This window comes from Onychostoma macrolepis, chromosome 08, assembly GCF_012432095.1.
Source record: "Onychostoma macrolepis isolate SWU-2019 chromosome 08, ASM1243209v1, whole genome shotgun sequence".
Classification (NCBI taxonomy): domain Eukaryota; kingdom Metazoa; phylum Chordata; class Actinopteri; order Cypriniformes; family Cyprinidae; genus Onychostoma; species Onychostoma macrolepis.
In genome coordinates, this window is record NC_081162.1 from 6,300,434 (window position 1) to 6,323,716 (window position 23,283).

Sequence of the window (23,283 nt, forward strand, 5' to 3'; positions counted from 1 at the left end):
ATTTCATCTCCATATTCAAATATGTTATTCTACTGTTCTAGTAACTATTCTGAAACACTTTTTCTGCAATTAAAAAGGAGCAGTTAAGAGTTGGTCATACTATATGTGACCCTGGACCACAAAAGCAGTCTTAAGTTGCTGGGGTATATTTGTAGCAATAGCCAAAAATACACTGTATGGGTCAAAATTATAGATTTTTCTTTTATGCCAAAAATCATTAGTATATTAAGTAAAGATCATATTCCATGAAGATATTTTGTAAATTTACTACTGTAAATATATCAAAATGTTGTTTTTGATTAGTAATATGCATTGCTAAGAATTCATTTGGACAACTTTAAAGGCGATTTTCTCAATATTTTGATTTTTTTTGCACCCTCAGATTCCAGATTTTCAAATAGTTGTATCTCGGCCAAATATTGTCCTAACAAACCATACATCAATGGAAAGCTTATTTATTCAGCTTTCAGATGCTGTATAAATCTCAATTTCGAAAAATTGACACTTAAGACTGGTTTTGTGGTCCAGGGTCACATATGGAATGTAAAGTTTCAAAGCAAACTATTTTGTTTCAATTGCCTGTTTTTATATAATTAGCTCTTAAATTAAAAGAGGTAAACTACTAAAAGTAAAGTTGCCATATCTCTAAAAACAAGCAAATATTGTTTTTTTATTTTTTTTATTTAATGGCAGTGGGATTTTTGTTCTGTAATACAAATTTAATACAAGTTTCTTGTGATTTAAAGTGATATGAAATTTTATTGGTCATTTTTTTTTGATAATTCATGATTGATAATTCTGCTTACAGCAAAATCTCAAATGGTCCAAAATCAATAGCTTATTAGCTGTACATTACAATCGAACAATTCCTCATTGGCTTGAATTGTGTGGTGATGCCTAGGCATTAAATAAAAGGGGAAATAGGGAACATGAAAATACTACAATGTAGCAAATACTAATATGTAGCAAACAGAGCAGCACGATTAATAGAAATCAAACTGGAAACGTGATTCGGCAAAGGCTACGATTTTTTCATGCGCAGCTTGTTCAGTTACAGCTATAGCAATGCCTTTGTTCATATTAGGAATTTCCTGGTGCTTCATGAGTTCTGTTACTTGTGTGATGTATACAGGTGCTGGTCATATAATTAGAATATCATCAAAAAGTTTATTTATTTCACTAATTCCATTCAAAAAGTGAAACTTGTATATTATATTCATTCATTACACACAGACTGATATATTTCAAATGTTTATTTCTTTTAATTTTGATGATTAGACCTTACAGCTCATGAAAGTCAAAAATCAGTTTCTCAAAATATTAGAATATTACTTAAGACCAATACAAAGAAAGGATCTTGGCCAACTGAAAAGTATGAAAATGAAAAGTATGAGCATGTACAGCACTCAATACTTAGTTGGGGCTCCTTTTGCCTGAATTACTGCAGCAATGCAGTCGATCAGTCTGTGGCACTGCTCAGGTGTTATGAGAGCCCAGGTTGCTCTGATAGTGGCCTGCTCATCTGCATTGTTGGGTCTGGTGTCTCTCATCTTCCTCTTGACAATACCCCATAGATTCTCTATGGGGTTCAGTTCAGGCGAGTTTGCTGGCCAATCAAGCACAGTAACACTATGGTGATTGAACCAGCTTTTGGTACCTTTGGCAGTGTGGGCAGGTGCCAAGTCCTGCTGGAAAATGAAATCAGCATCTCCATAAAGCTTGTCAACAGAAGGAAGCATGAAGTGCTCTAAAATTTCCTGGTAGATGGCTGCATTGACTGTGGACATCAGAAAACACAGTGGACCAACACCAGCAGATGACATGGCAGCCCAAATCATCACTGACTGTGGAAACTTCACACTGGACTTCAAGCAACATGGATTCTGTGCCTCTCCACTCTTCCTTCAGACTCTGGGACCTTGATTTCCAAATGAAATGTAAAATTTACTTTCATATGAAAAGAGGACTTTGGACCACTGAGCAACAGTCCAGTTCTTTTCTCCACAGCCCAGGTAAGATGCTTCTGACGTTGTCTCTGGTTCAGAAGTGGCTTGGTAGCCCTTTTCCTGAAGACGTCTGAGTGTGGTGACTCTTGATGCACTGACTCCAGCTTCAGTTCTCTCCTTGTGAAGCTCTCCCAAGTGTTTGAATCGGCTTTGCTTGACTGTATTCTCAAGCTTGCGGTCATCCCTGTTGCTTGTGCACCTTTTCCTACCCAAATTCTTCCTTCCAGTCAACTTTGCATTTAATATGCTTTGATACAGCACTCTGTAAACAGCCACACCTTTCAGTAATGATCTTCTGTGACTTACCCTCTTTGTGGAGGGTGTCAATGTTCGTCTTCTGGATCATTGCCAAGTCAGCAGTCTTCCCCATTATTGTGGTTTCAAAGAACAAGAGATACCCAGAATTTATACTATAGGGATGGTCATTTATTCAAACTCAAATGTAAATATTCTAATATTTTGAGATACTAATTTTTGACTTTCATGAGCTGTAAGCTCTAATCATCAAAATTAAAAGAAATAAACATTTGAAATATATCAGTCTGTGTTTAATGAATGAATATAATATACAAGTTTCACTTTTTGAATGGAATTAGTGAAATAAATCAACTTTTTAATGATATTCTAATTATATGACCAGCACCTGTAATGTGGAGTTTCTGCGCGAGGGCGCCCTCCGGCAGCCAGTATGAATGAAAAAAAATTAAGTGTGTTAATAGCGCTAATAGTCAATCCATTCTATTTTGGATCATTTTATTCATTTCTCTTTTTTTAAGTATCGGTTCAGGCACTGTTTAGGAACTGGTACCATTTTAAAAGTATCGATTTGGCACCAGTACCATAAAAAACCCAAATGATACCCAACCCTAGAAATAATGTGTTGCGTGCCTCATTCTGTGTAAGAAGCCACATCATCTCACAGAAGGATTTTATTTCAAACATTCGACTGATGTTATGCAGTGAGTTTGGAGTAAAAATATAACAATAATTTATTACATTTATATAGCGCTTTTCTGGGTACTCAAAGCACTTTACATAGAAAGGGGGAATCTCCTCAACCACCACCAATGTGCAGCATCCACCTGGATGATGCGACGGCAGCCATATTGTGCCAGAACGCCCACCACACACCAGCTTATTGGTGGAGAGGAGAAGGAGTGAAGAAGCCAATCAGTGTATGGGGATGATTAGGAGGCCATGATGGACAGAGGTCAAAGGGCGAATTTTGGCCAGGATGCTGGGGTTACACCCCTACTCTTTTTTCGAAGGACATCCTGGGATTTTTAATGACCACAGAGAGTCAGGACCTCGGTTTAATGTCTCATCCATGTTATTAAATGTTGTTTTTTGGACAAGAGGTTCATAAATGCTTCTCATGTTTGGAAAGATGTTTGACGTGTGTTGCTTTATCAAATGAACGTTATAAGCAGCTCAATCATTTACTACTCAAGCATTACTACTCAGTGACAAGTGACAAGCTGTGCATAACAGCTTTTGCAATTTCATAATTGCACTAAACCGAACGATTTAATCACGATTTCGTTTAGATTTCCATAAATTGTGCAGCTCTAGTAGCAAAAAGTCAAAATGAGAAATACTCATAGGTTTTACTGTAAAAAACGCATTATGAAATATTCCACACACATTTGATTTATATAGCTATATCATATGTAGGCTACATCTCAAAAACATTATCCATTCACAGCCATGCAAGCAACATGCTATTTAGCATTGATGAACACAACAAGAGCTGAGCAGATTAGGCCCTGACGATCCACCTAAATACCGAAGTGACTAAATCTAAGAACTGTATTTCATAAAATGAGCACACAAAGCTGAAATTGACTTCGGCAACTAGGTCAACGCCACCATCTGACACAGTTTCAAAAATACTGACTCCATTTCATCAAAATAGGCCACAGGCAATATTTCATCAAGAGTCCTATGCTATGCCCTCTTTCAAACTACTACAAAAAGCAAACATCTCAAACTCAAATATTCAAACTATGTGAATTTGAAATGAGATAAGAATAATTTATTTTCATATTAGTATATAGTAGTTTTGTGATACTGTACCTCTCAAAAGCATGTCTAAACCTAAAAACTGATAGAAGTTACCACAGTATTCAATAATGAAATTATTGGAATACTGGAATTCAGTAATGAAATGCCTTTAACTGAAAATTTAGTGTTTAATCTTATCATTATACATTACTGACACTCTATCCTCCAATTTGATACTGTTAAGTGCTTTGACACAATCTGTATTGTTAAAAGCGCAATATAAATAAAGGTGACTTGACTTGACAGTATAGAAATGATCAAAGCAGACAAAGAGCACTATGCCATTTTAAACATTAAGACACCAAATTTAGCTTGTTTGATATTATAAAAAACAGATTTAAAATTAAAATTGTATAAATTGTTGTCTTTGAAAAAGTCACCTTGAATAAAAGCATCTGCTAAATACATAAATGTAAATGTACTGGCACTATGTATAATCAATATTCAATAAACAAATCACAAAATGATCGATATAGGGTTGTTTTGATGGAAACCTGTGTTGTGTTGAAATAATGAAAATAATGAAATATTGCATTCAAATATGAAGTGGACATCTTTTTTTGTTATTACAACCCTTGCCTAAATAAATGAATGATAAGTCACTAGGGCTGTGCAAATAATCGAATGCGATGATCATGCGCATCTCGTTAGTAAAGCCAGTTCTGTGATTAGTAGTAAATCTCCATCACATGCTTTCAGATGAAGCAGCTTTTACTACACAGAGCCGTAGTTCACTAACAAGCTACGCAATATCGCGTTTATAATCGCAGGTGATACATTGCCGATAATAAACACGATATTGTGTAGCTTGTCAGTGAACTATGACTCTGTGTAGTAAATGCTGCTCCATCTGAAAGCATGTGATGGAGATTTACTACTAATCACAGAACCAGCTTTACTAACGAGATGCGCATGATTATCGCATTCGATTATTTGCACAGGCCTAAAAGTCACTATGTTGACTTATTACATTGACATGACATAAAATGCTCAAAATAAGACACAGAGTTGACTTACTAAGTTTAAATATTAAGTCAGATTACTAACTTGTCATTCATGCTTAGCACGCCTTAATTTCTACTTAGCCAACTGTCTTAATATTACGTTGAAATAAAACATCAAGTCAACTTACCAAAAAGTAAGTAAGTTGACAATGACAAACTACTTTTGTCAAAAAAAAAAAAGATACGAAATTAAAATTACAAACACATTTTGAAATTACTAAGCACAAAAAATACATAGATATATGAAGTCACTTCAATAAGTAGCCATAAAACACTTTAAAGATAATGTCAACTAAGATGAAATAATAAAATGCAACATCAAAAATAAGATACTAAGTTGACTTACATTTATGTAATTAAATACTAAGTTGAAATGACAAGATGTTAAGTTGACTTACTGAGCTGAAATAATTTTGACGAAATAAGACACTGTCAACTTACTAAGAAAAGTTAAGACAGCAATTTACTAAGTCTACAAAAATATCAAGTTGTCTTACAAAGTTGAATTAATGAGATAAAGTCAATTTGCATTACCACAGAGTATTGTGAAACTTTAAACCATCATGACATCCAAAAAATTAATGTATAGCCGACTACTCCCACAAGGCCAAAAGGAACTGCATTGCTCAGAAGCTTCTACCACACCATTGCTACACTTCTGATTCAATTATTTTAAAATGTAATAAATGGCCAACCATGATGAAATTTAGGTTACCTACAGCACAAGATCAGCACCGGTGTTAGCTAGCATCTGCTGCCTTAAATTGTTGATACAACCAATCAAATAAAAAAAATAGATAAAGACATGATTTACTGGGTGAACAACTGCGAAGCACATTCATAATTTGAGCAGGAATGGCAAGCACAAATAAAACAGTGGAAAACACAAAATGATGGTAATTCGGTGGACTGGGTGCGTAAGCAATTCAGCAGCATAAACAACAAAGAATGAACGTAAACCAATCTGACTGAAAATCTGATTTCATTACCTGAAGGCTAGAAATGACGAAGTGGAACTGAAACAAAGCGAATAAAGAATAAAAAAAACCCCGTTGAGACACTGTTAGCAATGTTGCCCATTTTCCCATGATCCTCTATGGCCTGGTGCAGATGGTAAGAGGAGGGGTGGGAGGAGATGTTATTGTACACCAGAGCCCATAATTCAGTTTCATAGTGGTGAATAACCTTCATCATCCTCATTCCCCCGTGCATGAGTGAGTGAGTGAGTGAGTGAGTGAGTTATACTCTGGCCCTTGTACTGTACCGTCCTGCTGCTGCTGCTGCTGCTGCGGCTGCTGCTGGAGCTCCTGCCCCTGCCTGTGCCTGTGCTGCAGGCTTTTACGTTTGATGTAATCGTGGTCGACCGGAGTGACCGTGTACGGGGGAGAACTCGCACCTGCCGCACCGTCGCCAGGCAAAGAAGTTGTTGGAGCCACCACAGATGTGACAGATGAGGTGGCCAACGCTGCCGGACAGGTACTCACGCCAACCGAGGAGCGCGAGTCCTCGTCATTAATGGATGGAAGCTTTTCCCTGTTGGGAGAACAAAAACAACAACAAAAAACCAAAAAAAAAAAACTGTTAACAAAACAAAAACTAAAGTCTAGAGTCTAAAAACTAAAAAGTCTCTTTTGGTTTACTGCTTTTTTTCTTTGCTTGATTGTGTTTATGGGGTGCAATATAACATGTCTTCGTGTTTCGTTTGTTAAAAAACGCCTTATTTTTCATATATTTCACCTTTATTGTAAGCCTTTCTCCTCTGTCATTTGAACGACCGGTTGACTTCCTGATTCTATGAAACCACTCCCTCAGAAACGGGCAATGGGCTCAGATTGGTTAGTTGGGCCGGTGTGTCGTGATTGGCTAAACTGCGTACTGCACATTGTCCGGAAACTTCACGCCCATTACCTTCACGGGCGACAGTCGCATGTGCTCCAGTCAAATGTAAATCATGGTGTCAATATTGCCGTATCAGTTTGAGCCAGAATCAGACCCAGAAAGCAGTAATGAAGAGAGTCAAGCAGAACTTCCGCTTATTACTACAATTTTATTTTCATTTCATCTGAATGGATGCGCAGTGTACCTGTATTTGACATACCGTAAACTCTAGTGTGAAGGCGCACACCTCGCCATTGCTTTGTCTCACACACACAAAGAAAGAGACAGAGCGAGAGACATGCAGAATTGACGCGCTACATGTAAACGATATTCTTTGTTGTATTTTCCTGTCAAAATAACAGAGTTCCTTTGGAATTCTTCAGCTTTTAAGAACTGCCGGGTTCTCTGGTAGTGGGCGGAACTAATGCGCAAACGACAATCTCAATGGCTGGCGCTCACCTATTATCGTCCCTGTTTTGATTTCAGCAAATCAATTTGAGCGAACGCAGACAGCGTGATTAATATTCATGAACCCAGCAGCTCATTAATCCTTAGTGCATTTTATATTGTTATTAGTAGTAGAATTCGTAGTAGTTTTGTTATCTTATCATTAGCCTATTATTTTTAGGTTTCCCCCCCTTTTTTATAGAAACACTAAATGACAAACAATATCTTAAGCACCACCACCAGTCCTAAGTTCAGTCAATATGACAAAAATCCATTCATACATGGTTATTCTAATTACTAAAGTTCTATCAACAATGCTAAATTATCATAATATCATATTATAATGCTTGACTGACTGATGCTATGTGTCAGATACTTAAAATGAACTGTGCCATTTTACAAACATAAGATAGATATATATATATATATATATATATATATATATATATATATATATATGTGTGTGTGTGTGTGTGTGTTTCTGAAACGCAGTAAAAACGCCAGTGTAGACGAGGATCATTTTCATTTTAAAGTGCCATTTTAAAACGAAAACGCATTAGTGTAAACAAGGCCTAAAAGGTTTGTGGTCATACTTGTCGATGCTGGTTTTGGGTGCGGTCTTCTCCTCTCCGCGTGCAAAGGGTCCGACAGCAGCTTCAGCAAGCATGTTGAAGAACAGCTCATAATCTAGTAGCTTCATCTGCTGCTCAGATAGTTCACCATCATCTTCCTCATTCTCCAGCAACTTCAGAATGGTGGCGCTCAGGCGGAAAAACAGCTAGCCAGTCGGAAGTAAGAGAAGAGATATATTTTCAGGAAGAATTCAAACACAACTTGTGTTTAATTGACATTTTATCATAGTATAGGAGTACTTGCAAGACACTACCATTTAAAAGTTTGGGACAGTGTTGTTTTGTTTTTAAGAAAACTTTTATTCAGCAAGGATGTATTTAATTGATCACAATAAAGATTTGTACATTGTTACAATAAACGCTGTTCTTTTGAACTTTCTATTCAAAGAATCCTGAAAAAATGTTTCCACAAAAATATTAAGCAGGACAATTGTTTTCAACATTGCTAATAAATAGAAATGTTTCTTAAGCAGCAAATCAGCATATTAGAATAATTTCTGAAGGATTATGTGACACTGAAGATTGGAGTAATGATTCAGCTTTGATCACAGGAATAAATTACAATAGAAAACATTAATACAACATTTTTCCAGAACACATTTCCAATTGTAATAATATTTTACATTATTACTGTTTTACTTTATTTTTGATCAAATAAATGCAACCTCGGTGAGCAAAAAACACTTCTTTCAAAACCATCAAAATTGTACCATCTCCAAACTGTTGAACAGTAGTGTACAAATGAGCTCTATTTCACTACATACCTCTAAGGCCTCCATTGCGAGGTCAGGCGGGTTGTGATAGTGGATTTTGCGTGGGTATCTGGCTGCTTCCTCATGCAGGTAGTGTGCAGACTGGAGAGAAATGACAAGGGCTATAATGAGATTCGTGTCTGACTGTTGGGCGGTCAGCAGCCACTTTCACACATAAAACTCCAGCAACAGCCTTGCATGTTTTAAACATTTTTATACACCAGTAACTAACTAAAAATTGGGCATTTCATTCCAAAACAGAGTCAGACCTGAAGGTAAGTTTGCAATCAAGTGACTAAAGGTAGACTTTTGTCGAAGTGTCCTAATCATTCTCAAACTGTATCACTGAACTGTTAAAGTGTTTTCACACCTGACTGGTTTAGAGCATTTGTTTAGGAACCTGGCAAGCTTTTTTCTTTAGTTCAGATCATTTAGGCGTATAAACACTTTATGCAATATGCCTGGATCCACGCCAAAACAATCAATCTGAGATTGCCTGAATAAGTTGGTCTCTCTCTCAGCCCAGCTGACAAAGAACTGTGGAGCAGTTTGGTTGTGGTGAGAAATCAATCCGATCCAACAGACCAACAAACCAAGCAGCATCACAGTTAATGGAAAATGCATTATATATCTCTATATATATTTAATCAGGTGGAGCAGGAATGAAGACTTGCATACATTTGTATAAGTGTGTGTGTGTGTGTGTGTGTGTGTGTCAACAACAGTTACAGATAAAGCCACAACAGATGCACTCTGACCAATGAGACGATAGTTTTACTCCAGGTGCATTTATGCAACAACAATTGGAAAAGCTTTTTCTTAGCATTTTTCAAAAAGTTTGCATACACATGACAACATTAAAATGTTCCCATTTACATGACTCCGCGAAAACAGCTAAAATGCTGTATTATGTTTGCCAGGCCACTAGTTGGCGATGTCACTTTGTAAAGACACTCGCGCATGCCTACAGACTGAACATGTAATACGTATATGCAGGGCTTGATATTAAGCATTCTCATGTGGTTGTCCTTCGGACAAGTAAATTTGTCATTTACTTGTCCGAGTATAAAAGTTACTTGCCCGGAGAGAAAAAATTTAGTTAAATTGAGTTATAAATATAATTATTTATTGTAGTTATACAAAACACATTTAGTTTATTTAGATTTTTCTTTTTAAATGAAATAATGAACAAAATAATAAAGTGTGATAATACTATAATATTTTAAAATAAAAAGTTAGAATTAAATACAAATACAATTATTTTATAGTAAACTTAAAAATAAAATGCTAATATTTACTTATTAGCTTTAACCTGCAGTTACAAATGAATAAATAATGTTTTGATACATAAAACGTTGAATACTGATATTTGAAATTAATTTTTTTTTTTTTAAATGCTGTAAATGTGAAATTAAAACCACCAGTAGGTGGCATCAAGTCACTGTTAATAAGTGAGTCATTGCGACTGAACCGAATCATTTAAACGGTTGATTCATTCAGGCACAAAACACCGTCATGTTGCTCAGACAGAGATGCAAAACAGCACTGTGGCTGTGATTCAGTTTTGGAGTTATTTTTGTTGGTGAATAGAGCAAAAACAGGCAACATGGTGTCTAAAACGTAAGTATCTTAATGTTAACTTCTTGTTTATTGAACTGTTATCACATTTGTAATCATGATGATTTTTGAAGCAAAAAAAAAAAAAACGGCGTTCGATCTTTGTGTAATATTAACTATATGAAATTATATAAATGCATTCATTTTCCTCCCCCATATCTTGAATTTTCTGAGCATTCTTCATGCATTGTAATTGTAATACTGAATCATGCAGTGAAAGAATGCACATGAGCTAGTCTAACCTAGACCACTTTACGTAATTATGCGTGCACTCTTTGTTTGATTCTTGCAATATACTCGTTAAAACAACAATTACGAAATTATCGCAAACGATATATAATCGCACACCCCTATAACAAAGGCTATATCACAAATAAAGGCAGTTATTATTGTTTTTGGTATTGACTTTTTCAAGTTACTTGTCCGATTGGGCAAGTAAATTTCTCTTTCACTTGCCTGTCCAAAACATTCACTTGTCCTGGACAAGCGGACAAGCGTTAATGTCGAGCCCTGATATGCATGATGTTTTTGTATTTTACATGGAGACGATAACGGTATCGCTTTTAAAAACTTGCAACTTTGAAACCGTTTTCAAAAGCTTGCATTGTGAGGCCCTCAAACACTCTTGCTGAATCATTGAAACGAGTCGTTTTTAAAACGAATCCCAAGCCGTTTCATGTTGACGTCAACATGAAGCATCAACATATTGCCTGCCCACTTGTTGTGTGCACAGACCTGGGGAAACTTGATTTTCGCGTTGGGCTGACTGAAAATGTAAATTCATTCTTTGCCACTAGGTGCAGCTTTTGGAACATTAAAAATAGCTGTTTCCCCAGTAACGGCTGTACACAAAGCAGCACTGCCGCTGTTTTAAATGAAATCGACCAATCACCGCTGATTAGCGTCACGCAAAGGAGGGGTTTGGAAAAATGAATCATTGAACGAATCGTTTGGGAGTCATTGAGCAAGTAAGGTCAAAACAAATGCATATTATAAGAAACAAAGCTAACAATCTACAGGTCTAAAAACGCCATTAAACAACAATGGTGATAGATGTCATGCATTCTCAATAGTCAATAAGACGATCCACCAGGCCAGCTGTAACCCAGCTCATCACCTTTTTGTACAGCTGCAGGTAGTCTTTGGGAGGCAGTTTGCGCTTCTCTGCAATCTTTCCCAGCATGTAGTGAATGAGCCACTCCTCCTCATCACCGCCACAGCGTGAGGCGCTCTGAAAGCACCGTGACGCTGTCTCCAACATCGAGTCCCTGCGCTCTTCCATCTTTAAAAACAAACAAACAGTAACTGACACAAATCTTCTCTGAGTCTCTTATTTCTAGTTTTTTAACACACACTCATACATTGTTTTGTACACAATCACATGTCTCTCTCACTCTTCATCTACACAAACAGAAGTACCTGTTTGGTCAAGTCAGAAGGAAGTTCGTGTTTCCACTGTTTGAGCTGTCTGGAAGCAAAAGAGTGCAAGGCATAGGACATGGTACCATACTCGATCCATAGGGAGAGGTTGGAGCCGTCTATCTCCAGAGCCCGTTTGAAACAGGTCAGCACAGCCAGAGAGTTTTTCCAGATGGGTCCATCACTCCTGAGCTCATTTGAGTTCAGCTTGTCCTGGATGCGACTGGCGCGTGCCAGTGCCATGCCTGCCCACGAGTCAAACCTACGCGAGAGATAGAGAGACAACAGTCACCTACAGCTGAGCTAACTACATTCATGTTAAAAAGTTCAAATGTAAAACTGTCGCAGACCTGTTAGGACACATGCAGATGTCGTGCATGTAGAATTTGATGGCTTTCGACTGCTCTTTGTTTTTGAAGTGGTAGTCCGCTAGCAGGTAGTACAGCTCATTGACCACAGGGGGCGCCGGGGAAGCTCCTTCTGGAAGCGCTGGCACCTTGGAGAAAGAGAAATACTTTTAAGTAACAGATGAAGAGATAAAAAAAGATCTATATGAACACATGAAAGGCGATGAGCTCATACCTTGAGAGCACCTCCTTCGATATAAGCAGACACATCATCTACAGAGATTGTGGGGCCGTCGTTGCGTGGGATTATTCCAGAAAGCCTTTTAAGCAGGTTTGCAAGGTCAGCAGAGACGGTGCTGGTCTTATAGCTGTCAAACTCTGGCAAGGTCTTGGGTTTAAAGTACTCAAACATAAAGACAGCATCATCCCAATGAAGCTCCACCTAGATCAGAGATAGAAAGAGACCGGAAGAGAGAGAGATGGAGAGATGTATCAATACTATGTATTTAGGGTCCAAAACAGTTTTATCTTAGGATCATTTATATATTATTATAGTATTTATTCATATTTTGAATTAGCATTTATTTTAATACATCCATTTTTCATATTAGTTTTAGTTTAAGTTGTATTGTTATGTGCTTTTATCATTATTAGTATTTTGTTTAATATTTCTATTCAGCTTTAATTACATTTTATTTTAGTTTTAGTAATTTTATTACTTCAATTTTCATTTTGTTAACTGTCATTGCAATATTTGTAATTTTCATTTAAGCTTTTTTAAGTTTAAGAATTTCATCTAATATTTACATTTGATTTCATTTCAGATTTATTTCAGTTAACGAAAATTATTTTTAATAGTTTTAGTTTTTGTCAACAATAACACTGGTTCAACATTAACTTTTTCCACTAAATTTACCTATTAACCTGCCTGTAAATTGAGATTTTACCAATCATAAATATTTCCAACCAACAAAATAATACTTATCATTATATTATATTATATATATATACACTGGTATATATAAAGACATTATTACATGTGACTTTTTTTCAGTTTTATAACAAAAATTATTTTTCTTAAATTTTATTAAAATTATAACTTTGACTCTGACTCTGAATTTTAACTATTTTTTCTTTCTCTGTCAGTTTTTACCATGTTAATTTTGGTCTGTGTGTATGTCAAGGAGATTTTGCTGTACACACGAGTGGAGAGATTTAACTGGGGATTTCTTTCAATCTGTGAGTGAGAACAGACTCTTTTGTCCCCCTCAGGAGTAACAGCAGGCATGCAGTAATATCCTGCATTTTGTGATTTTTTTCATTACCCTGAACTATTTGACAATATTGACGAGTGACACAAAACAGAATTATCACTTATCCATTCAAACAAAAAGTAATTTCCATGCTGGCATTATGACAATGGGGAGAAATGAGCCTAATGTCTATAACAGGGCTGAAAAAAATTGTGCTGATTAGTTTTGATTTATAACACTAACAATGCAGAATCAGATAAATTAAAGAAACCTACAACATGGTTAAGAGAATAAAACCAGATTATACTGTTGCTTAATTCATTCAGAGAAGAGATAGTGGCTGGAATTAAAAGTGAATTATGAATTGAAACTGGCTAATTTGATCAGAAAGCCAGGATTGAGTAATTTGTCCTGATACTGATTCTGAAAAGAAGGCTGAAAGCATCTGTATGCTTCCTTTTAAGATTGTATGTATTCTATGTGGATTACACACTAAATTGGCCCAAAATTAAAGAAAAAGTCAAGAGAAATATTGATTTGTGAAAAAAGGAATAAAAATGTATTATTTAGCTGAGAAGCATGCAGACTGTAATAACCAACGCTAAAACCCAAAACCACCACAAACATATACTTTTTTGTGGTTTGTTTATCTCTTTTCCTCCAGTGGTGCAGTACCTCGCAGCTCCAAAGACTAAGCACAGTTCAATATTTGCTAGATGCCTGCATCTACACCGCACAATCTGTTTCCTCCATAGACAAAGGAATAGGTGCAGAACACCTCGGTATTGTACTTTGGTGGTGTGTACAGCATTTCCTGTGTACAGAGCAGTGCTGCATAATGGGTGTGTGGGTGGCTAAATGATCAATGTGACTCCTGCTGCCAAAAGATAATCAATCACTGAATTATTGCTGAATCAGACTGCCAACTCATCCTACCCAACAACCACCTACCTTCATTAGCACAGGAACAGTTCTCCTTCTCTCTTTTTAAAGCTTCTTAGATATTCGAGACACAAAGAGTACGCAGGAGACTTCAGGGTCATGTTAGGGAATTACCGAAGTCAAAACCATTGGCTAGCAGATCATAGCCAAGCTAAAATATTACAGATTTTATTTACAGTTTTTCCCAACATGTAATGGTTTAGCGTGACAATCATTGTTGTTCATGACACATTCAGAGCTGTTTAGTGGGCAGAAAACACTGAGTGATCACACAAAGTATATTGAGCGAGAAGAGGCACAGAAAAACAAGTGAATCAACCACACTCTCCTTGACTGTCTTCTCTATCAAGTAGAATTAGGAAGTTGATTCAGTTTAATGAACTGAATCAAAAAAATGATCTGCTTGAGTCTAAATTGTTCATAAATCAGCACAGACCTGGCGATATATTATATTAATATCTGGGTCACAAATCAATAATACTGTCTGCGCCAAAAAAAAAACATTCAGCCTTTTTCCAATGTGTTTTCAGTTTTGGCTGGATGGACTTTCAATAGAGGGATATTTTCCTTTCTGGTCAACTACCCCTTAACAAGACTTAAAGGTGCCATAGAATGCATTGATTCAATATTTGAAATTGTTCTCTGATTTCTGCATAGAAGTTATGTGGCTTAGGTAAGAGCAAAAATTCTCCAGAACCCTAAGATTTCTCCCTAGAATGAAATGGCCTGTCATTGGCTTATTTGGAAGGGTCATGAATAATAATGTTGAGCTCTGCTCTGATTGGCTGTTTCACAGTGCGGCTCAATGTTGAGCTCTGCTCTGATTGGCTGTTTCATAGTGTGGCTCATTTCAGTAGCTCACACAGCAAGAAGGAATCACAGGGAATCACAGTTATATCGTCTGGTAATTATACTGTATATAATATGTGGGCATCAGGGAGCCGCTATTAATATGCGGGGCATTGAAACTGCTTTCAAATGCATGATCGCTTTTTACTTTCGAGATTCACGATCGCACGAACTCTGTTTATACTATGGAGCAGCAATACTTACCACACATTTTACAAGATCAGATGCTTGTCAGTGGTGCTCAGAATCTGTAAATCATTCGCCATCATCCTCAGTCATCTTTCCTTACTCTGTTTGTGTTGTAAGGGAAATCTTATGTACTGTAATGTAATAGGCTACCGCTAGCAAGGAGCTAACCATGTCCCTTTAGTGGCTCGGGTTATTTTATAAGAACATAAAATACATCCTATAGGCTAAGTTAACTGACTTGTCTTTCAAAATGTGCGTCCCTGTCATTGGATTGCAATCAGATGAGGGGCGTTTGCATATCTAGTCTCAGTATGGCAGCCGCAGTAGACGGATAGGCTACCAAACTAGCGATCTGAAACGATGGGCTCAGCACACGAAGGGTTAGGGTTCAAATACACACATAGCAGTCCAAATGAAACGGACCGGTTACGTTTTGGAAATATTCTCGCGGATACTATACACTCATTGCCAAAAATATCGGCACCCTTGGTAAATATGATCAAAGAAGGCTGTGAAAATTAATCTGTATTGTTGATCCTTTTGATCTTTTATTTAAAAAATTCACAAAAATCGAAACTTTCATTGGATAATAAGAATTTAAAATTGAGGGAAATATCATTATGAAATAAATGTTTTTCTCTAATACACATTGGCCACAATTAACGGCACCCTTTTATTCAATACTTTTTGAAACCTCCATTTGCCAGTTTAACAGCTCTAAATTTTCTCCTATGATGCCTGATGAGGTTAGAGAACACCTGACAAGAGATCACAGACCATTCCTTCATCCAGACCACTTTAGATTCCCAGCTCCATGTTGGTGCTTCTTCTCTTCAGTTCACTCATTTTCTATAGGGTTCAGGCCAGAGGACTGGAATGGCCAGCAGAAGCTTGGTTTTGTGCTCAGTGACCCATTTTTGTGTTGTTTTTGAGGTTTGTGTTTGGATTATTGCACGGTTGGAAGATCCAAACATGGCCCATTATAAGATTTCTAACAGAGTCAGTCACTTATTGATTTTTTATCTGTTGGTATTTGATAGAATCCATCATGCCATGTGTCTCAACAAGATGTCCAGGACCTCCAGCAGAAATATAGGCCCACAACATCAAAAATACAGCAGTATATTTCATTGTACACATGGGGTACTTTTTATCCCTGTGTTCACCAAACCCATCTTGAGTGTTTGCTGCTAAAAAGCTCATTTTTTAGTTTCATCTGACCATAGAAGCCAGTCCCATTTGAAGTTCCAGTCATGTCTGATAACTGAATATGCTGGAGTTTGTTTTTGGATGAGCGAGGAGAATTTTTCTTGAAACTCTCCCAAAAAACACGGTGATGTAGGTGCTGTTTGACAATTCCTCCTCACCGTGCATTAGGACGATATAGACACACATCCTCTTCCAGGCAGTTTTGTAACATTTTATTTTGATTGGAAATTCTTAATTATTGTCCTGATGGTGGAAATGGGAATTTTCACTGCTCTAGCTCTTTTCTTAAAGCCACTTCACTAATTTGTGAAGCTCAATTATCTTTTGCTGCACATCAGAAATATATTCTTTGGTTTTTCTCATTGTGATGGATGATTAAGGGAATTTGGGCTTTGTTTTCCCTCCTATTAATATTTCTGTGAAACAGGAAGCCATGGCTGGATAATTTCATGTTTATAATCACCCTGGAGTGCTCAAAATTGTGAATATACTTCAGAGATATTTTACTCATAAGCATTTCTAGGGGTGTAAAATAATTGTGTCCAATGTGTATTTGAGAAAATGATATTTCCCTCCATTTTAAATTCTTATTATCCAATGAAAGGTTAGATTTTTGTACATTTTTTAAATAAAATATCAAAAGGACCAACAATACAGATTAATTTTCACAGCCTTCTTTAATCATATTTACCAAGGGTGCCGATATTTTTGCCACTGAGTGTGTGTGTATATATATATATGCCATGGTCTGTCTGAATACTCGATTCTGATTGGCTGGCAGGTGTTGATTAAATTCGTTGAACTGCACAGGTAGTTCCAGGTCAGTTTAATCACGTTCTATATTAATGCACTTCCTATAAACATTGGTAACCATAGTAACATACAGTTACAGTTGAATAGTACTACAGATGAAAATAACCGTCATTTTTATCATTCCGGTCAAATATTGCAGCACAAATATTGTTAACATCTTTAATATGTGAATGCTGGGAAATGACCATGGCATAAACGGGATAATCAACCCCTGCACGTCGGGCGGTTCTTCGGGTGGTATACTTGTTAAGTAAACATACTGTATCTGAAAAACGAGTTTAATTTGTATCTCGACCAAAAAAACAAACTTAATTCCAGTTTTTCCCAAATTCAATCCTTGATTCAAATTTCTCACAAGCTTAATTGATTTGGTATAAAGAGAGAACAATTAATGACTATTTTTGTTTGAACACTACATATAAAATGTAGTGCAGTTTACATATAAAACGAACTGCAAAAGTAATGACTAAAAGTTGACAAAAATGCAATGATAGTTTTCAGAAAACTATGAAAGACTCAAATGACTAAAATGTGACTAAGACTATTAAGCATTTTCATCTCAAGATAAATGCCAATCAAAATTAACACTGGTTAAGTGTGTAAAATATGCTCATATCACTTGTCATTGCAAGTGAGTTACCTGTGGGGCAGAATGCTCCTCTAGGTATCGGGCTTTACTTTTCTTGCTTGGATAAGCATACAGGCAGAAGTAACACTGCTCCAGTGCCGTCTCAAGATCCTCTTTATATGGCAGATTCTCTTGTCCTGAGAGCCTCTCCCGCAAAACCCGCACCTGAAAACACACACATGATCATTAGACAGCAGAAGGTCTTAGTTAAAAGGGACATCAGATGCCCATTTTCCACAAGTTAGTATGATTCTTTAGGATCTTTATGAAATGTCTGTAACATACTTTGGTTAAAATTCCTCAATAGTCGTGTAAAACAACACCCTTCTTAACTTGTCAAAAACAGCTCTGTTCACAGCAACCCGGTTTCGGTGCATGTTCCTTTAAATGATAATGAGCTCCTGCTCACCCCACCTGTCTCTTCCGTGGGGCATGTCACACACACAAGATATGTGAATTGCTTCCTTGGACTCCATGTATGGCTCGGAGGTGGTCTTATTCAAATAGCTAGTTATCTACATAGACATTGGCAGCAAACAGCTCGCTGGATGACAGTTTCAGACTTGGACAGTTCATAACAAACTGGCTGTGTGTTTTTCAGCTTTTCAGCTTTTTTGAACTGGCAGACATGCCAGAAATCTAACTACATGCAAAAAAAGCTAAGAAAGTGAAATTTTCATCCGATGTCTTCTTTAAATGGTGCTGTGCATTCCTGTTTCAACTACTGTTTAAAAGTTTGGGGTCAGTTATTTACTTATATATTTATTTATTTTTGAACGTAATTAATATTTTTATTAGTGACAGTAAGAACATTTATAATGCTGCAAAAATATTTATTTCAAATAAATGCTGTTTTGAACTTTCTATTCATCAAAGAATCCAGAAAAAATTGCATAATATTTCCATAAAATATTAAGCAGCAGTTTTCAATAATAATAACAATAAATGTTTCTTGATCAGCAAATCATCATATTAGAATAATTTCTGAAGGATCATGTGACACTGAAGACTGGAGTAATGATGCTGAAAATTCAGCTTTACATCCCAGGAATAAATTGCTTTTTAAAATATATTCACATAGAAGAGAGTTATTTTAAATTGTAATGACATTTCATAATACGTTCATCATTCTGTTTCTACTTTTGATTAAATAAATGCAGGGTTGGTGCACAAAAGAGACTTTATCAAAAACATAACAAAAATCATACTCACCCCAAACCTGAACGGTTGTCTATGCAAGTGTATATATATATATATATACACACACACACACACACACACACACACACACACACACACACACACACACACACACACACACACACACACACAGTGGAGTGCGGAAAGTATTCAGACCCCTTAAATGTTTCACTCTTTGTTATATTGCAGCCATTTGCTAAAATCATTTAAGTTCATTTTTTTTTCCTCATTAATGTACACACAGCACCCCATATTGACAGAAAAACACAGAATTGTTGACATTTTTGCAGATTTATTAAAGAAAAACTGAAATATCATATGGTCCTAAGTATTCAGACCCTTTGCTGTGGCACTCATATATTTAACTCAGGTGCTGTCCATTTCTTCTGATCATCCTTGAGATGGTTCTACACCTTTTATTTGAGTCCAGCTGTGTTTGATTATACTGATTGGACTTGATTAGGAAAGCCACACACCTGTCTATATAAGACCTTACAGCTCACAGTGCATGTCAGAGCAAGTGAGAATCATGAGGTCAAAGGAACTGCCTGAAGAGCTCAGAGACAGAATTGTGGCAAGGCACAGATCTGGCCAAGGTTACAAAAAAATTTCTGCTGCACTTAAGGTTCCTAAGAGCACAGTGGCCTCCATAATCCTTAAATGGAAGACGTTTGGGAGGACCACAACCCTTCCTAGAGCTGGCCGTCCGGCCAAACTGAGCTATCGGGGGAGAAGAGCCTTGGTGAGAGAGGTAAAGAAGAACCCAAAGATCACTGTGGCTGAGCTCCAGAGATGCAGTCGGGAGATGGGAGAAAGTTGTAGAAAGTCAATCATCACTGCAGCCCTCCACCAGTCAGGGCTTTATGGCAGAGTGGCCTGACGGAAGCCTCTCCTCAGTGCAAGGCACATGAAAGCCCGCATGGAGTTTGCTAAAAAACACCTGAATAAGATTCTCTGGTCTGATGAGACCAAGATAGAACTTTGGCCTTAATTCTAAGCGGTATGTGTGGAAAACCAGGCACTGCTCATCACCTGTCCAATACAGTCCCAACAGTGAAGCATGGTGGTGGCAGCATCATGCTGTGGGGGTATTTTTCAGCTGCAGGGAGAGGACGACTGGTTGCAATCGAGGGAAAGATGAATGCGGCCAAGTACAGGGATATCCTGGACGAAAACCTTCTCCAGAGTGCTCAGGACCTCAGACTGGGCCAAAGGTTTACCTTCCAACAAGACAATGACCCTAAGCACACAGCTAAAATAACGAAGGAGTGGCTTCACAACAACTCCGTGACTGTTCTTGAATGGCCCATCCAGAGCCCTGACTTAAACCCAATTGAGCATCTCTGGAGAGACCTAAAAATGGCTGTCCACCAACGTTTACCATCCAACCTGACAGAACTGGAGAGGATCTGCAAGGAGGAATGGCAGAGGATCCCCAAATCCAGGTGTGAAAAACTTGTTGCATCTTTCCCAAAAAGACTCATGGCTGTATTAGAGCAAAAGGGTGCTTCTACTAAATACTGAGCAAAGGGTCTGAATACTTAGGACCATGTGATATTTCAGTTTTTCTTTTTTAATAAATCTGCAAAAATGTCAACAATTCTGTGTTTTTCTGTCAATATGGGGTGCTGTGTGTACATTAATGAGGAAAAAAATGAACTTAAATGATTTTAGCAAATGGCTGCAATATAACAAAGAGTGAAAAATGTAAGGGGGTCTGAATACTTTCCTATATATATATAAAAGTTTTGATTAAAATAAATGCAGAAATAAAGGGATAGTACACCAAAAAATGAAAATTATGTCATTAATTACTCACCCTCATGTCGTTCCAAAACCGTAAGACCTTTGTTCATCTTCGGGACACAAATTAAGAATTTTTTGATCTGAGAGCATTCTGTAACCCTCCGTAGACAGCAACGCAACTGATAGAGCCCTGCACGGGCCTAAAATTTAGGCCCTAGCCCGGCCCTGGCCCGAGACGCTCAGGCCCTAGCCCGGCCCGTGTCCGACAGCTTATCAGAATTCTCGGTCCGAGTCCGACCCGAGCCCGTCTTTTTTCCCCCTTCTCCCAAAACAGCTTATCTACTACCGTTTCAGCTATTAAAATAGTTCAGTTTTGTATGAAATGGCAAAGTGATTGTAATTCGTTTAGTTATTTTATTAAGTTAATTTAGAAAAACATTTGGAGCATTTTTTTTTTATTCGTTAAATGTAAGTTTTTGTTTTTTAAAGTTACGACCAAGTGGCCAGCGGCAGACAGCGAGTTGATCATAGCCTACATTTGATAAATTTAGCTTTCTCAAATCATCACGACTTCTCTAAAATGAAATCTATAATTATAAAACAGCTCCACAATGTTAGTTTAAACGCTTGAGCTAGATAAAAATGGCCCGAGCCCGGCCCGAATGGACTCGCCGTGTCGGGCCCCGACGGGCTTGCAGACCTCTAGCAACTGACATGTTCAAGGCCAAGAAAGGTAGTAAGGACATTGTTAAAATAGTCCATGTGACATCAATGGTTCAACCGTAATGTTATGAAGCTACGAGAATAATTTTTGTGCGCAAACAAAACAGGCATCGAAGCTCTTGGATTTCAACAAAAATATCTTAATTTGTATTCCGAAGATGAACGAAGTAAAATTACAGATTTGGAACGACATGACGGGTAATTAATGACAGAATTTTCATTTTTGGGTGAACTACCCTTTAAATAAGTCTATCTGTGTTTAAAAAGTTAAATGTACAATATTATTAATGTACATGTGAAATTATTAAAATAATTCATAATACCCATGACAAAAGTCAGGTCCTGATCACAGAAGCACAGATACATGTCAGAGAAACAAGTGTCGGCATGATATTGCATGAGACTCACAAAAAATTTGAGTAAAGCGCCATCAGAGTTGCAGCACCAGGAGCGACGGCCCAGGTATTCATGCGCCGTGTTCAGAAGCATGAGGGAGGAGGGCAACAATGGAGTATCATCCTCTACAGAACACAAACACACACACAGCTGTGTCAACAACACTGGTACATACTAAAATTATCACTAAACTGAAATGCTGTTATCTTTCTTTATTCATACCATCATCATCCTCATCAGTGATGTGCTGCCTCAGCATGCAGTCAAAGGCTGCCTCTTCCTGTTTGATGAGGTGGTACAGCAGAATCCATGGCAGCAGTGATGAGAAATGAGCCTCTTTGGGGTCATCAGGTAAGACCATGCTGTTGGCTATCAACTAGAGAATGAACACAAAAACAGCAGGTAAAAAATAAGATTACTCCAGTCTTCAGTGATCCTTCAGAAATCAGTCTAATATGCTGATTTGCTGCTCAAGAATCATTTCTTATTATTAAAAGTGCCATAGAATGGAAAACTGTATTTACCATGGCATAGCTGAATAATAAGAGTTCTGTACATGGAAATGACATACCGTGAGCCTCAAACACCATTGTTTTCTCCTTCTTATGTAAATCTCGTGAATGCAAAAGACCACTGAAAAATATGCGAATCAGAACATAACACCGACTGTGACGTAACAGTCGGGATCACTAATAGTTACGACCCCAACATTTGCATATACCCTCCTATGTTCTATGCCAGCCGCCAGCCGAACCTGCACAGCCGAACCACCAGAAGTTCTGCAGGTATTGTGAAGAAACAAGCGAGGACAACAGCAAAAATGGCAGATCGTGAAAATAAATGTTATGTTCCAGGCTGTGCAGGGGATGTGATGTGCAGGGATGGGTAGGTGTCTGTATTCAGAAAGGCACGGAAAGCAAATAACGCGTTGTAATAAAATAACGCGAGCCACTACAGGGACATGGTTAGCTTCTTGCTAGCGTAGTGTAGCCTGTTACATTACAGTAAATAAGATTTCCCTTACCACATAAACAGAGTAAGGAGAGATGACTGAGGATGATGGCGAATGATTTACAGATCCTGAGCACCACTGACAAGCATCTGATCATGTAAAATGTGTGGCAAGTACTGCCGCTCCATAGTATAAACAGAGTATGTGTGATCGCGAA

General features: G+C 37.4%; 1 protein-coding gene across 7 annotated transcripts in view; it reads right to left on the minus strand.

Annotated features, from left to right (window-relative positions):
- Window positions 1–23,283, minus strand: part of cabin1 (calcineurin binding protein 1) — a 115,896-nt gene that overhangs the window by 63,383 nt on the left and 29,230 nt on the right. For 5 of the 7 annotated variants that reach the window (XM_058785878.1, XM_058785874.1, XM_058785873.1 and 2 more), the window contains 10 exons: window positions 22,337–22,490; window positions 22,127–22,239; window positions 18,062–18,214; window positions 12,402–12,608; window positions 12,170–12,315; window positions 11,820–12,081; window positions 11,518–11,682; window positions 8,796–8,885; window positions 7,993–8,177; window positions 6,339–6,607 (listed from right to left, as the gene is read on the minus strand). In XM_058785878.1, coding sequence (XP_058641861.1) covers window positions 6,339–6,607; window positions 7,993–8,177; window positions 8,796–8,885; window positions 11,518–11,682; window positions 11,820–12,081; window positions 12,170–12,315; window positions 12,402–12,608; window positions 18,062–18,214; window positions 22,127–22,239; window positions 22,337–22,490 — 1,744 coding nt within the window. The remainder of the gene's footprint in view (window positions 1–6,338; window positions 6,608–7,992; window positions 8,178–8,795; window positions 8,886–11,517; window positions 11,683–11,819; window positions 12,082–12,169; window positions 12,316–12,401; window positions 12,609–18,061; window positions 18,215–22,126; window positions 22,240–22,336; window positions 22,491–23,283) is intronic. The other 2 variants (XM_058785876.1, XM_058785875.1) reach the window with 1 other exon arrangement.